This window comes from Taudactylus pleione, unplaced genomic scaffold (genome assembly GCF_031769625.1).
Source record: "Taudactylus pleione unplaced genomic scaffold, aTauple2 ptg000129l, whole genome shotgun sequence".
Lineage (NCBI taxonomy): Eukaryota > Metazoa > Chordata > Amphibia > Anura > Myobatrachidae > Taudactylus > Taudactylus pleione.
Genome location: NW_028284531.1, coordinates 385,047 through 399,186, shown reverse-complemented (window position 1 = coordinate 399,186; position 14,140 = coordinate 385,047). Strand labels below are relative to the sequence as shown.

Sequence of the window (14,140 nt, the reverse complement as noted above, 5' to 3'; positions counted from 1 at the left end):
TAGGGAATCGGGTCTTGAATAGGATATACAGATGTGTCCAGCTACATCTTTGCCGATAGCAGTGTTAACTGTACATTCAACTCTGTTGGGTTGCTACTGTACATTCATTTATACATCTCATGCTGTTGCAGCATCATTTATATTCTAACGCCCCTTAAATAATTAAATATTAACTTACCTCTCTTTTAATTATGGGATCAGGGTGGTCTAAGCACTCAATAATTGTCATTTGGTGTTGCAGCGCCAGGCTAGGATCATGCTGGATAACATATGAGAGAGCCTTCAGTCCTGCAACAAAAACTGACCTTAATTTAAAGCAATACAAATAGTTCATGTATAAAATTGTCACAGCTAAAGAACATGCATTCAATGCAGAAGTTGTTATAGCAATCTCTCTAACTGGTGATGATTGATGAGTGAATTGTTACAGTACATGGGAAGATGAATATAATCTTATGTTTGATCTTTCTAAGTCCTAAAACTGTAATGTGATAACATAAATGGGTGTTTGCCTGAACATTTACTTAATCTACATCAAAACAGAACCTGATACAAGGCTTGAACAATACCCACATACATAACATTATATATGGCAGTCAATGTATTGATAGACACAATAACAGTGTATTTTAATAAGTATATAGCAAAATAATATCTTGCGTAAGAATACATTGTATTATTATTTTCCCACTGCAGACAATTCACTAACAAAAAATAAATATCTAATCATCTATATACTGTAATTGGAAATAATCAGTAACTTAGTGTTCAGTCATTTATGCCCCTTTCAGACATAAGATCCGGAAAATTGCCAGTTCTATCAACTAGCCCGACCCTGGCAAAGAGCAAGCTCAAGGACCTAGGACTTTGTTCCGGGTTGTTTGCATTCACACATAGCAGAAACCTGGGTCGATGCACGTTCACATGCAAAAACCCGGGTTTTTGCTGTGTGTGAAAGGGATATTAGATATATAGAACACAAAAGTTATTGTAGTATGTCGAAAGTAGAATAGAATTTTTGCCGTCTTCAAAAGTTTTAATGGAGAATTATGCATTGAAAACACTTTAATTAGACAGAGCTTTGGTTAGAAAGAGCTTGATCTTGTTTAGGGTTTGTTCGAACACACACTCAGGGCTAAATGTAATAGTATTGGCTGTAAATATACTTATTGTCTTCAGGATATTCCTTAGAAGTGCTTTTGTGTCCAGCGTTGAGAAGACTGAGGTATAAATGTAATAGCCTCTGAACTTCCGACACTGCAGTGATTTATGTGAGTCTCCCCATATTTTTATGGTGACATTCCTTTTAAAAGGCTAAACCAATCTGGTTTAGCCTTTTAAAGGATTGTCACTTTAAAAATGTGGGCAAACTCGCGTAAATTTGCTCCCAGTCATCCGTGGTTAAGTGGCTGGACCATCACTATCCTGGGTTTTGGGTGAACTGTACTTGATTCATATGTCCTTTACCAAGATTCTATTTTGTACATGTTTTTAACCCTGCATTTTTGTTATAACATTGAAAGTTACTACTATGAGATTCCTTTGTCTATTTGGTGCTGGGCTGTATTGCAGATTTGGAAGTCTTCTTAAAGTGGAGACCAAAATTGTTTCCATAAAAGGGACGTACTCTGACTCATCCAACCCCCCACCCCCTCCCCCGAGTGGAGTTGTATTAAGCATACACATTTTATTATCCTTATTATTTGTATCATCCGTCATTTATATGGCGCCACAAGGGTTCTGCACCGCCTTACAAAGTACATGAATAATTGAGCACACAAAAAATATGAGATATGGTAAGAACTTACCCTTGTTATCTCTATTTCTACGAAGATCATAGGGTTCCACAGGATACCTTGGGGTGTAGGCGATGGCGGCAGGCATCGGGCACCTCAGAGTAAAGTTTTCAGCCTTCTAGGATGCACTGGGGTCCCTCTCCTATACCCCGCCGCCGACCCAAGGCGTCTCAGTTATGTAACAAGCCATAGGCCAGAGGAGGAAAAGAAAGAGAGAGAAGAAAGTCTGGAACACACAAGAATCACATTCTCACCAGGAGACGGAAAAACCGGTGACCAGATCAAAGCCCAACTGCAGTACAGGTGCGACAGGGCGGGAGTCCTGTGGAACCCTATGGACTTCGTAGAAAGAGAGATAACAAGGGTAAGTTCTTACCATATCTCATATTTTCTACTTCAGGGTCCATAGGGTATCTACAGGATACCTTGGGGATGTCCCAAAGCAGTATCCTTTAAGGGTGGGGACGCTCCTGTGCAGAAAGGAGAATCTGCAGCCAGAAGGAAGCACCCTGAGAGGCGAAGGTATCAAACGCAGAATACCTCACAAAGGTATGGACAGAAGACCACGTGGCTGCCTTGCAAAGCTGAACAGCAGCGGCACCACGGAGAGCTGCCCACGAAGGACCCACAGACCGAGTAGAATGAGCTTTAACAGAGGATAGTACAGGAAGGCCCTCATGAATGTAAGCCTCAGAAATAGCCATGCGAATCCATCCTGCCAAAGTTTGCTTAGTGGCAGGCCAACCCTTCTTACGGAAACCACAGAGGACAAACAAGGAGTCCGACTTCCGAAATGAATTTGTACGGTCAACATAAATCCTTAGAGCATGTACCACATCCAAGGAGGCCTCACCAGCTGAGAGCTCTGGGGAATTATAGGACGGTATTATAATTTCCTCATTAATGTGGAAACTAGATACCACCTTAGGTAGGAAACCAGGGCGAGTGCGAAGCACTGCCCTGTCCCTATGAAAAATCAGAAAGGGAGGGCGACACGAGAGAGCCCCCAAATCTGACACCCTTCTGGCCGAAGCAATGGCCAGGAGAAACACAGTCTTAGCTGTAAGCCATTTTAAATCCACTGAGCCCAGTGGTTCAAATGGTGGTCCTTGGAGAGCCCTCAGCACCACAGCCAAATCCCAAGGAGCCACTGGGGGGGACAAAGGAAGGCTGAATGCGAAGTACACCTTGCATAAAGGTGCGGACATCAGGAAGAGTAGGAATCCTACGCTGAAACCACACTGACAAGGCAGAAACTTACACCTTCAAGGAAGCAAGGCGAAGACCGTGATCTAAGCCAGCCTGTAGGCAAGCCAAAACCCTGGATATCCTAAACACCTGAAGATCATAACCCCTAGGGCGACAGCACTCAAAGAAAGTATGCCAAACTCTGTGGTAAATTCTTGCAGATGCAGGCTTCCTAGCTCTAAGCATGATGTTAACTACAGAGCTTGTAAAACCCCTGGACCTCAAAAGGGCTGTCTCAACAGCCGCGCCGTCAAAGACAGATGACCCAGGTCCAGTCAATGGGTAGGAGCTTGAGACAACAAGTCCGGACGATGAGGCAACAGCATCGGAGTGTCGATGGAGAGACTCCGAAGATCTGAGTACCAGTGACGTCTGGGCCTTGCTGGGGCTATCAACAGGAGCGTGCATCCTTCTTGCTTGAATTTTTGAATCACTTGAGGAAGAAGGGAGAACAGAGGGAAGAGGTACACAAACCTGAAGGTCCACAGGACCGACAAAGCGTCTACCAGAAGAGCCTCCGTGTCTCTTGTTCTTGACCCGTACACAGGCAGGTTGTTGTTGTGTCGGGAGACCATGAGGTCTATCTGGAAGGCCCCACACTTGTTCACTAGGAGTTGAAATACCTCCTGGTGAAGAGACCATTTACCTGGATGCACGTCATGACAACTGGGAAGCAGACATTCTCAGCCGAGGACTCCTGGTATGAACACTGACGAGATGGCATGGAGATTAGCCTCTGCCCAAGCCATAATGCGGGACACCTGTCAGTGCCGCCTGACTTTGGGTTCCTCCGTGGCGGATTTATGTAAACCACCATGGCGGCGTTGTCAGAATGTACCTGCACGGGTTTTCCGTGGAGAACACGTCTTGCCTGCTGGAGAGTTCTGAATACTGCCCGAAATTCCAAGATGTTGATTGGAAGTGCAGATTCTGCTGGTGTCCACCTTCCTTGGAATAAGTGTGGACCTGTCACTGCTCCCCAGCCCCGAAAACTGGCGTCCATTGTCAGAAGGACCCAGTCCGCAACCCAAAAGGGGGGCCCCCTGCTCAGGTGAGCCATCTGTAGCCACCAGGTCAGAGACAGACGTACCTCCGGAGAAAGCACCATTTTCTGTGTCTTTATCCGTTGGGGCAACCCATTCCATCTGGGATCAACTTCTGCAGAGGTCTGGGAGTGAAACTGGACATATTCCACAATGTCGAACATCGACACCATGGAGCCCAGTAACCTCATCGTTGAGTGAACAGACACTCGGCAACTTTGAAGGCAACTGCGTACCTCTGCCTGTAATGCAAAGATCTTTTCCTCAGTCACAAAGATCCTCTGTTGTTGGGAGTCCAACAGGGCTCAGAGATGGAGCATCCTCTGTGAGGAAACCAGGGAGGACTTCTGCCAGTTTATCAACCAGCCGTGATTCTGCAACACAGATATTGTCAGTTGTAGATGGCACTGTAGGATCTCTGGAGACCCTGCTAACAACAGAAGGTCATCCAGATAGGGTAACAAGTGGACCCCCTGCATCCGCAGGTGGGACGGCATGACTGCCATGACTTTGGTAAACACTCGAGGCACTGTGGCCAGAGCAAAGGGCAGTGCCTGGAACTGGAAATGTTGATTGACCACTGTAAACCTGTGGAATTGCTGGTGTGCTAAGATAATAGGAATATGCAGGTAGGCATCCTGAATGTCCAACGACACCATAAAATCCCCAGGCTCCATTGCCAATATAATGGAACGCAGGGTCTCCATCCTGACCAGAGGAACCCTCAAGGACTTGTTGAGGGACTTGGAGGTTGAGGATGAGCCGGTAAGCCCCATTGGGTTTCTGTACCAGAAAGAGATTGGAGTAATATCCCGTTCCCCTCTGGGGTAACGGAACAGGAACTACAACTCCAGCCTGGAGCATAGAGTGTAACACTTTCTGGAGTTCCAGGGCCTTGTCCTGATCTGACTGAAGGCCTGTGGTGAAAACCCGGCAGGAAGACCGTGGTAGTCAGATACCAGCACTGGGTGAACTGAAGAAGTCGGCCTCCCACTCTGGGGTCCCCCAAGGGAAGGCTCATCCAGTCAGGCTCAAGGCTTATCGTCCGACTTGGGAGTAGGACGCCTTGCACTCCAAGCCTGCTTCTTTGGCTTGGCAGAATTCTTGGCCACTGACTGTCTTGGAAAGGACTGTGGGCCTGATTCAGAGCCGGACGCTCTGACCAGAGCGCTCGCTCTGAATCAGGGCCCTCCTACCTAAAAATGGAGCGGCCTCCAGGCCGCTCGCATAGCTGTGGGTGACCACCCACAGCTTATGCGAGCGGCCAAAAAGATGGTCGCGATGGTCAAGACCATCGGGCTTGCGACGAGACCCTGCGGTAGGGTCTCGCTGCCACAAGCCCAGGAGTGCTTTTGGCTCTATCAGAGCCAAAAGCACTCCCACTGACATCACTAGTGATGTCAGTGGGGCCGGCTCCAGACGGAAGGCGTTCCCATGGGAACGCCTCCGTCTGGGCAGCAACGCCCCCGGCACGCCCACCAAAGGGGGCGTGCTGTAGTCACCATCGACAGCACACCCCCTTTGGTGCGAGACCCATAGCGACAGCTTGGCTGTCGCTATGCGGGTCTCGCGCATGGGCACGACGGAGCTCCCTCCGTCGTGCGCATGCGCATTAGGGCACCATCGACCTGCTTGCGAGCGGGTCTGAATTAGGCTCTGTATTTTGGACTTACCCTGGTCCCTATAGGGCTGAAAGGACGAAGTACCAGACCCTGATGGGACCGCAGCCGATGGAAGATTTAGCTGCTGCCAACGTGGCCACAATTTTGTCCAGATCAGGGCCAAACAGGACATTTCCATTAAAAGGCAAGCATTCCAATCCCTTCTTGGAATCTCCATCCACTTTCCAAGAGCGCAACCACAGGGAGCGGCGAGCCGCTACTGCTGCCGAGGAGATTCTGGAAGTGAGGAGACCTATATCTAAGGCTGCCTCATTACTGTATGTGGCTGAGTCTCTGAGATTGCCTACTAACTCCACCTGCTCAGCTGAAGAGTCAGTGTCCAGAGATGCCTCCAAGTTATCTGCCCAGCGCTCCATGGCTCTGGCTATCCAGCACACGGCCGTAGCCGGTCTGGAAGCCCCTCCAGCAAGGTAATAAATGGATTTTAGGCATATTTCAACCTTGCGATCCGTAACATCCTTCAAGGAGGACATGGGCAATGTAGCACTCCTCACTAGGCGTGTGACATGAGAATCCACCTGTGGAGGGGTTTCCCATTTGGAAAAATAATTATCCGCAAAGGGGTATGCAAAGGCCAAGCGAATTTGGATTTTTCCACGCCTCGTGTAAATGGTCCACTAACTGACCAGATAGAGGAAATACAGTGGCATCTCCGTTAATATCCTTAAAGAAGGCGTATTTGGATTTCGCTATGGGGGATCCTCATCCTCAATAACCAAGGCCGCACGGACTGCCCGTATAAGGCCAGGTATAAAGACTTTAGACCTAGACTCCGCCTACTTTACACGAAGGGGCTCATGATCTGAAAAGTCAATAATCTCACAGTCATCATTATACTGAGCAGTCTGAGACAATAAAGGCTGCTTAGAAGGCCGCAATGGTGACTCCCCCTGTAAAACATCCGTCAGGTGCTGTACCGGGTTGGACAAGGAATTCACCCACACAGGCTCCTGCGAGACCTGGGGGGTGAAAGCGGGAGACATTGAGGTACCATCAACTGTCTGGGGAACCCCTGCATGGGTGATGAGACCACCGCCTGCTGCAATAACCCCATCGGGGGAAACGCAGGGGGTGTCGCCAACTGGCCCACCAGGGTTGTAAGTGCCTTAGCAAAACAAGCCCAGGGCAGTTCCTGCACCGATGCAGTGACAGAAATCGGGCGTGATATAATATAACATGCCCTACATAATCCCTCAGCATTCCCATCTCCCTCCGCTAATTGTACATTAGATGCAGAGCCATAACTAGACTTTTTGGTGCCCTGTGCCAGAAAGAGCATTGGCGCTCCCCTCATTTTTCAAAGAGACATAATGCACCCAAAAAAGGGCCATGACTTCAGGGGGAAGGTCCAGGGAAGAGATAGGAGAGGTCAGGAGATGCTGGGGATGAAATAAGAGGAAGCTACAAGCAAGAATGATAATAAACAGAAATTTGACAGGACCAAACAGCGTCCCCTGACCTGTGGTGCCCTGTGCTATGGCACCGGCTGCACTACCCTAGCTACGGCCCTGATTGCATGTGGTACATTTTAGCTAAAGAGGATATTCTCGTTCACTCCCAAACGACATGATGAGTGTAAATGGTGTGTATGCGACTCCCCACAGAGAAAAACACTTTTACTGTGAGGCAATGAATACCCTGCAACACCGCACCGCAAGGGCTTTAGCACAGAAAGAACAGAGGGCCTGATTCAGAGCCGGACGCTCTGACCAGAGCGCTCGCTCTGAATCAGGGCTGGCCTAGCTTAAAATGGAGCGGCCTCCTGGCCGCTCGCATAGCTGTGGGTGACCACCCAGAGCTTATGCGAGCGGCCAAAAAGATGGTCACGATAGTCAAGACCATCGCGACCATCGGGCTTGCGACGAGACCCTTGTGGTAGGGTCTCGTCTGCCGCAAGCCCGGAGTGCTTTTGGCTCTATCAGAGCCAAAAACACTCCCACTGACATCACTAGTGATGTCAGTGGGGCCGGACCCAGACGGTAGGCGTTCACATGGGAACACCTCTGTCTGGGCAGCCACGCCCCCGGCACGCCCACCAAAGGGGGCGTGCTGTCACTCACCATCGACAGCACGCCCCTTTGGTGCGAGACCCCGAGCGACAGCTTCCCTGTCGCTCGCCGGGTCTCGTGCATGCGCACGACGGAGGCGCCTCTGTCGTGCGCATTTGGGTAACATCGACCCGCTTGCGAGCGTACAGCGCTCGTGTGCGGGTCTGAATGAGACTCAGAGATAGTAAAATGGCTGACAGTCAGAAGTGAAAGTACAGTCAGATAGCGCTAGCATATAGTCACATACAATGCAGAAATAAATCACCTGCACTACAAGCACTATGATCAACTATGCAGACACAGAGCCTAGTAGGAAACAGTGCTGCATATGCAGACCTTATCGGAGGAGAGGTATGTGGGGGACCGCGATGCCACCTGTGTCAAAATCCAGCAGCGTTTGCCACTTCCTTGAAAATGGCCACCCGAGGAGCTGAGGAGGCGGGCCCGGGGGAGGAGCGCTGACACAGCCCTCCAGACCGCTTTGAAAAGGCACTGTGCAGCGGGGGAGCGCCGGCTGTGATACGGGGAAGGCACGCTCCCCTGGCATGCTATTAACCCCTGGGACGCTGGAGCGTATCCCAACCGCTGCAGCCTGCTGGCCCTGGTGGTCTAGTGTATGCGCAGGATCAGTACCTGGCTCCACACGCAGCCTGTTCCTAGGGAGCCCCCTGCCTAGGGACACAATAAGACTGTGAATCGACGGGTACCCGCCGCTTACCTGAGTCCCCTTGAATCCGGCCACAGTCTGGATGTCCCGGGGTCCCCGCTAGCTGAGACACCTGGTATCCGCCAGGATCCCCTGATCAGTACCGGCGTCCTGGCCCGGCGGGGTGACAGAGCATCAGCAGGAACCTCTAATTAGCTTGTGCCTGCTGTCCGCTCATAGCAGCGCAGTAAAGCTGCCTCGTTCGAACTTCAGGGGCTGTTCAGCGCCCCCCTCTGAAAAAGGTGATCAGACTCCGAGCCAGGCAACTATGAAACTGAGATGCCTTGGCTCGGGGGCGGGGTATAGGAGAGGGGATCCTGGGAGGCTGAAAACGTAACTCTGAGGTGCCCGATGTCTGCCGCCATCGCCTATACCCCAAGGTATCCTGTGGATACCCTATGGACCCTGAAATAGAAAACAGCAACTTGCAGTACAAAACAATGCAAGACAAGGATATGGTTTATAAACATTTCTGCATTAACAATCATAACACTAAACAAGCAGCAGGGCGTCAGCAACCAAGTGTTAGTGCACTTGTAATAGTTAGAAGTAGACGATAGTCTGAGTAAGGGAAGGAAAAGCACATGAGAGAAGAGGGCCCTGCTTGCAAGAGCTTACATCTTATACAAAATATATGCACAATACTTAAAATACCAATTATTGGTCATATGGTAATACTACAATATGAGCGCCTTCTTGTTTTGTTGTTATATATAATTTCTTTACAAAGTAACAATTGTACAGAGATTTCTGTGACAAGTGGATGTTGTGTAATGTGGAAAAAATATAAAAACGCGAGTGGGTATTTATTAAGATTATTTAGGAACAAAACAAAGACAGTATGCACATAACATATTTGATACGAACTATTATTCTATTTCATTTACACTGCACTGTGAATGGGTACTAATCCAAGGGCAGGTATTATGCAAGTGCCAGTTGTACAGTCGATGTGTTCCATTGGGATGTGCTACCTGCCTTTATCAAGATTGGTTCCAGCAGGTTTTATTGGTTAACATACATGCTCCTAATAGACCTCTATGAAGACCAATGCTTCCACTCCGTGTTTTTACCAAGACTTTTATTTTATCAGGCACAATAGTTAATTTTCACTGCCCTCGGAGAAGACAAAAATCAGTGATGCTTAATGCATTAGAAACAACTTTATCCACAGGCAAGTGAATTAAAAAAGTAACAGTTAAGGAAGATAGGCAATGCATTTATTAAAAGCAGGTGAACGACTTGTGGAAAAACCCATCACAAAATGTAAATCCTCATGCACATACTGTATAACTGACTAGAAAAAGTATATGGAATGTAGACATTAAGAATTAAAATATTTTATTCATTTAAAAAGTTTTTCTGTGTATTCATATAATTCACTAAATACATACCGTATATACTCGAGTATAAGTCGACCCGAATATAAGCCGAGGCGCCTAATTTTACCACAAAAAAATGGGAAAACTTATTGACTCGAGTATAAGCCTAGGGTGGGAAATGCAGAAGTAAAAATGACGAAAGGAAAAGATATACTGCAAGCTCACATCCATCTGCTTACTGTGGTGCGCAGTGCCAGGGTTAAGGCCCGTACACACTGGACGACTGAGCTGAAAGCCACTCAAACTTGGTGTTTTGAGCGGCTTTCAGCTTAAAGTCGCCCAGTGTGTACGGCCCCAGCAATAAGCGGTGTTGCGCGCTCCCGCATCATTGCCGGAAAAGCCGTTCATCTGCTGGTATTACCAGCAGATGAGCAGCTTTGTGGACGGCTTTGCATAGCGCTGTGCTACGGAATGCCATCCGCCTCCGACTGACAGCGCCGGGCAGGGGGAAAGCCGCTCAGTGCAGAGTAGAGTAGGTCACCAGCGCAGTGGAATCGAATCAGACAGGGCAGCGTACCCCGGGGATATCTCACACTGCTACCGCCGGCCACCTCAAGCAGGTACTTTTCATTGTGGTCCTGGAGCATAACTCGAGTATAAACCGAGGGGGGGCTTTTTCAGCACAAAAAAAGTGCTAAAAAACTCGGCTTATACTCGTTTATATACGGTAATTATATATATATATATATATATATATATATATATATGACACACACACACATATACACACACATACATACATATACAGATTGAGTCTCCCATATCCAAATATTCCAAAATACGGAATATATTTAGCATTACTGAGAAAGTGAAACCATTGCTTTCTGAACGTTCAATGTACACAAACTTTGTTTAAAGCACAATTTATTAAAAATATAGTGTAAAATAACCTTCATGCTGTGTGCATAAGGTATATATGAAACATAAATGAATTTCATAAATGTACACAAACTTTTTTTTAATGCACATTTTATTAAAAATATAGTATAAAATGACCTTCAGGTTACGTATATTAGGTGTATATAACACATAAATGCATTCTGTGTGTATATTTGGGTCCCATTCCCAAGATATTTCATTATTTTATGTAAATATTCCAAAATACGGAATATTCCGATATCCAAATATTCCCTGGTCCCAAACATTTTAGATATGGGAGACTCAACCTGTATATACGTATATACATACATACATAACACATTTACCTATATAGAAAAAAAAAGCTCAAAATAATAAAAAAAAACATTTCTGAAATGGTAGGAGAGGATTAGTGGGGAAAATCCCATATAAATGTAAATACATAGCCAACAATAGTCTGCTTACCCAAATACTTCAGATTAATTTTTGGAGATAGAACAAACTTTCCAATACATTTTGCAGCCTTCTCAAATAAATCAGACTTTGGGTAAATCGTATAAATAGTCTGAACACACTCAAACAGAATAGCTGAAAAAGAAAGCCACAAATGTCACATACCATTGTCAGCAATGTTATTAAAAGTTCAAGTTAAACCAAGTTAAAAAAAAATAGAAAAACTGTAACTTACGGAAAAATATACTACCTTACCATAGGTTATATTGTGATTAATTTCTGCTCGTCTTAATGATTCGTCCAATACATCATAAATTAATTTGCTGGTCCTAAAATGATGAATGCAAAAATTAGATGTATACAAATAAGTTAAAATTAAAAAACAAACAAACCCAAAACACTTTCAAATGTAACAAAGTAATGACTGCTCTATAATTAAAGTGAGGAGACACCAAGCAGCCAGAGAAGAAATTCAGCCTTGTGGCACTTTTGTCCCCCTAATATGTGCAAAATACACAAAAAGGGGCCGATGCAGATTTGGTAGCAAAAATTGTATAGAAAAATAGCAAAATTTCCACATACATGCAGAGCTGTACTTTATATGTACAGACTAGTATCACAAGATGCATCTGCATTGTTCATCCCTTCCACTTGTATGTAAGCTCCTATGGGCAGGGCACTACTCCCTCTTGTTATTCCCTCGAGCACTCACCAGTGCTCTGCTCCTTTGTCGCCTTCTCAGATTATGACTTTTTACTGGTCATTACGTTGGGTACAGAATCCCGGAGAATGAATTAAATTCCCACCTGCGACTCCTACTAGCTTCAGTTGGCACGATTCTATTCAATGCGATGTAAATAGCGCCGGGAGTGAGCTCCCGGAGCGATTCAATACACCGCGCTGCCAAGTCCGACTAATGATTTCTTATCTCATCCCTCCGGGGATGAGAGCAGAAATCCGACAAAAGTCCCGGTGCGAGGCAGTTTTCTGCCCTTCGCGCCTGGAAAACAGCCTCGCGCCGGGAAGTTAGGTCGGGGAATACCCATTATCGTGCCTAAACACCCTGTTTAAGGCGCGAGAAAGAGCCTTCCCTGACCTAACATCGCGATGAATTGAATAGCTCCGGGAGTTATCTCCCGGCGCTATTTACATCGCGTTGAATAGAATCGTGCCCGGTGAGTTGTTCTACCATTGCTCCTATCATATGTTCTACCCTGTCTTTTGTAGGATATAAATATTTGGTATTTATGTTATGTGTTTATGCTGTGGTCTGCCCTTATGTATTGTATTTATGCTCGGTACCCTGTTACTGTGAAAAGTTTTCTGTTTACCATGTATGTATGACGCTACACATACTTTGTGTAATAATAATAATAATAATAATAATAATAATAATAATAATAATAATAATAATAATAATAAGAGAGTAATTCCACCTGCAAAAGATAAACCTACCAATAGGCGTATATGCGCCTACTTGCTGGTCTGCATGGGCTACATTTGCATCAACATGCCCGTAGTGAAATTCGGCTATGTGGTAATGTCAGTTACGACTCACCGGTCATAAGGTTTGATAAAGTGCAAAATGTTTGTGAGTCAGCAAAACCGAACAGGAATGTGTTCCCTTTCAGAGCGTGTGCAGTCCAAATTCACACTCTGCAAACTGGCACTGCATCAGCCTCAACATTTTCATTATGAAATGCTCTCTTGGCTATAGAGCGTATCCAACACATATCCAGCAGGCTTTCCATAGTCAGGGGCAGAGTATATGTAATACTCTCTCTGCATCACATGCCTAACATCATCAGGTTTGAAATAAGAAATGACAATAAGTAGCTCCTGCATGAACGTGTTAAAAGGTAAAATATGCAACACAGATTACATTTCCAACATAACTGCAGAAAAGACCAAAATAATTTACCGCATACTAATGGATCCCCTGGTACTATTCAATTAGCCCTGAAGGCAGCCCGCAAGCTGCAGTTAATGGAAAGAAATCTCTGATAAATAGTCTGTTAATCGGTGCTACAACTATGTTAACACATAGGTCCGGGAACTTATCCCAAAATCTATGTGTTAACCGGTGCTATCCAGGGTAATTTAAAGGGAGAGAAAAAGTGGCTCTAATTGAATAGCCCCAGGCATTAAAGCCCAAGACTACCACCCTTTTTCACACCCATTAAATTAACAGGGCAAATTGAATTCCCACCATAGTTGTTAATACTCACTGTATATAAGACTACTGAACAGTCTATGTAGAGCATTAAAAAGTTTCCAGTTAGAATTACCAGCAGTGCTATAACAGCATTAATTATCATCTATTTTAAAAAATAACACAATCAGTTTATTTTGGTCCAATGTCAAGTGTCAAAGCTGCCAAATCTGTATCAATTATAGTAGTTTATGCCAGTGGTTCCCAAACTGTGTGCCGCGGCACCCAGGGGTGACTCGGGACACATGCAGGGGTGCCTCAGGTTGGTTGTCCAGCTCCAAATTTTAATTATTTATGGTCAATGTAATGTAAATATGTGTACAAAGAGAAGCGCAAACCTGTCCACCACCACATAACTGAGCCGAAGGATGACAGGTAAGCACAATTAACTTCACTTTTTTACTTTACTACATTTTTTCTGAATTTCTCAATAACAAGCTTTTGGTATAGGGGTGCCGTAAAAACAATGCTCTTACTCTAGGGCGCCGTGATTGAAAAACGTTTGGGAACCACTGGCCTATGCTCTAAGAAACTTTTAAACAAGAACTGTGTTCCATTAGTTCATTGTGCCCAGATGAATTTTCTCTTTCAACCAAACGTCAGACACACAAAATCAACAAGCAGCTGCTCTCGCACATACTGATGTTTGGAGGGACATTTTATAGGAAAATGATGGATGCAATGAGAAAGGATAAGTATTTATTAATCAGAT

At 45.7% G+C, this 14,140-nt stretch overlaps 1 protein-coding gene across 1 annotated transcript in view; it reads right to left on the bottom strand.

The window, feature by feature from the left end:
* The window catches only part of AP4E1 (adaptor related protein complex 4 subunit epsilon 1), a 64,438-nt gene that overhangs the window by 34,877 nt on the left and 15,421 nt on the right, over nucleotides 1-14,140 (bottom strand). Inside the window, exons 8-10 of the mRNA XM_088472775.1 lie at nucleotides 11,472-11,545; nucleotides 11,229-11,351; nucleotides 179-288 (exon numbers count right to left, since the gene is read on the bottom strand). Coding sequence (XP_088328901.1) covers nucleotides 179-288; nucleotides 11,229-11,351; nucleotides 11,472-11,545 — 307 coding nt within the window. The remainder of the gene's footprint in view (nucleotides 1-178; nucleotides 289-11,228; nucleotides 11,352-11,471; nucleotides 11,546-14,140) is intronic.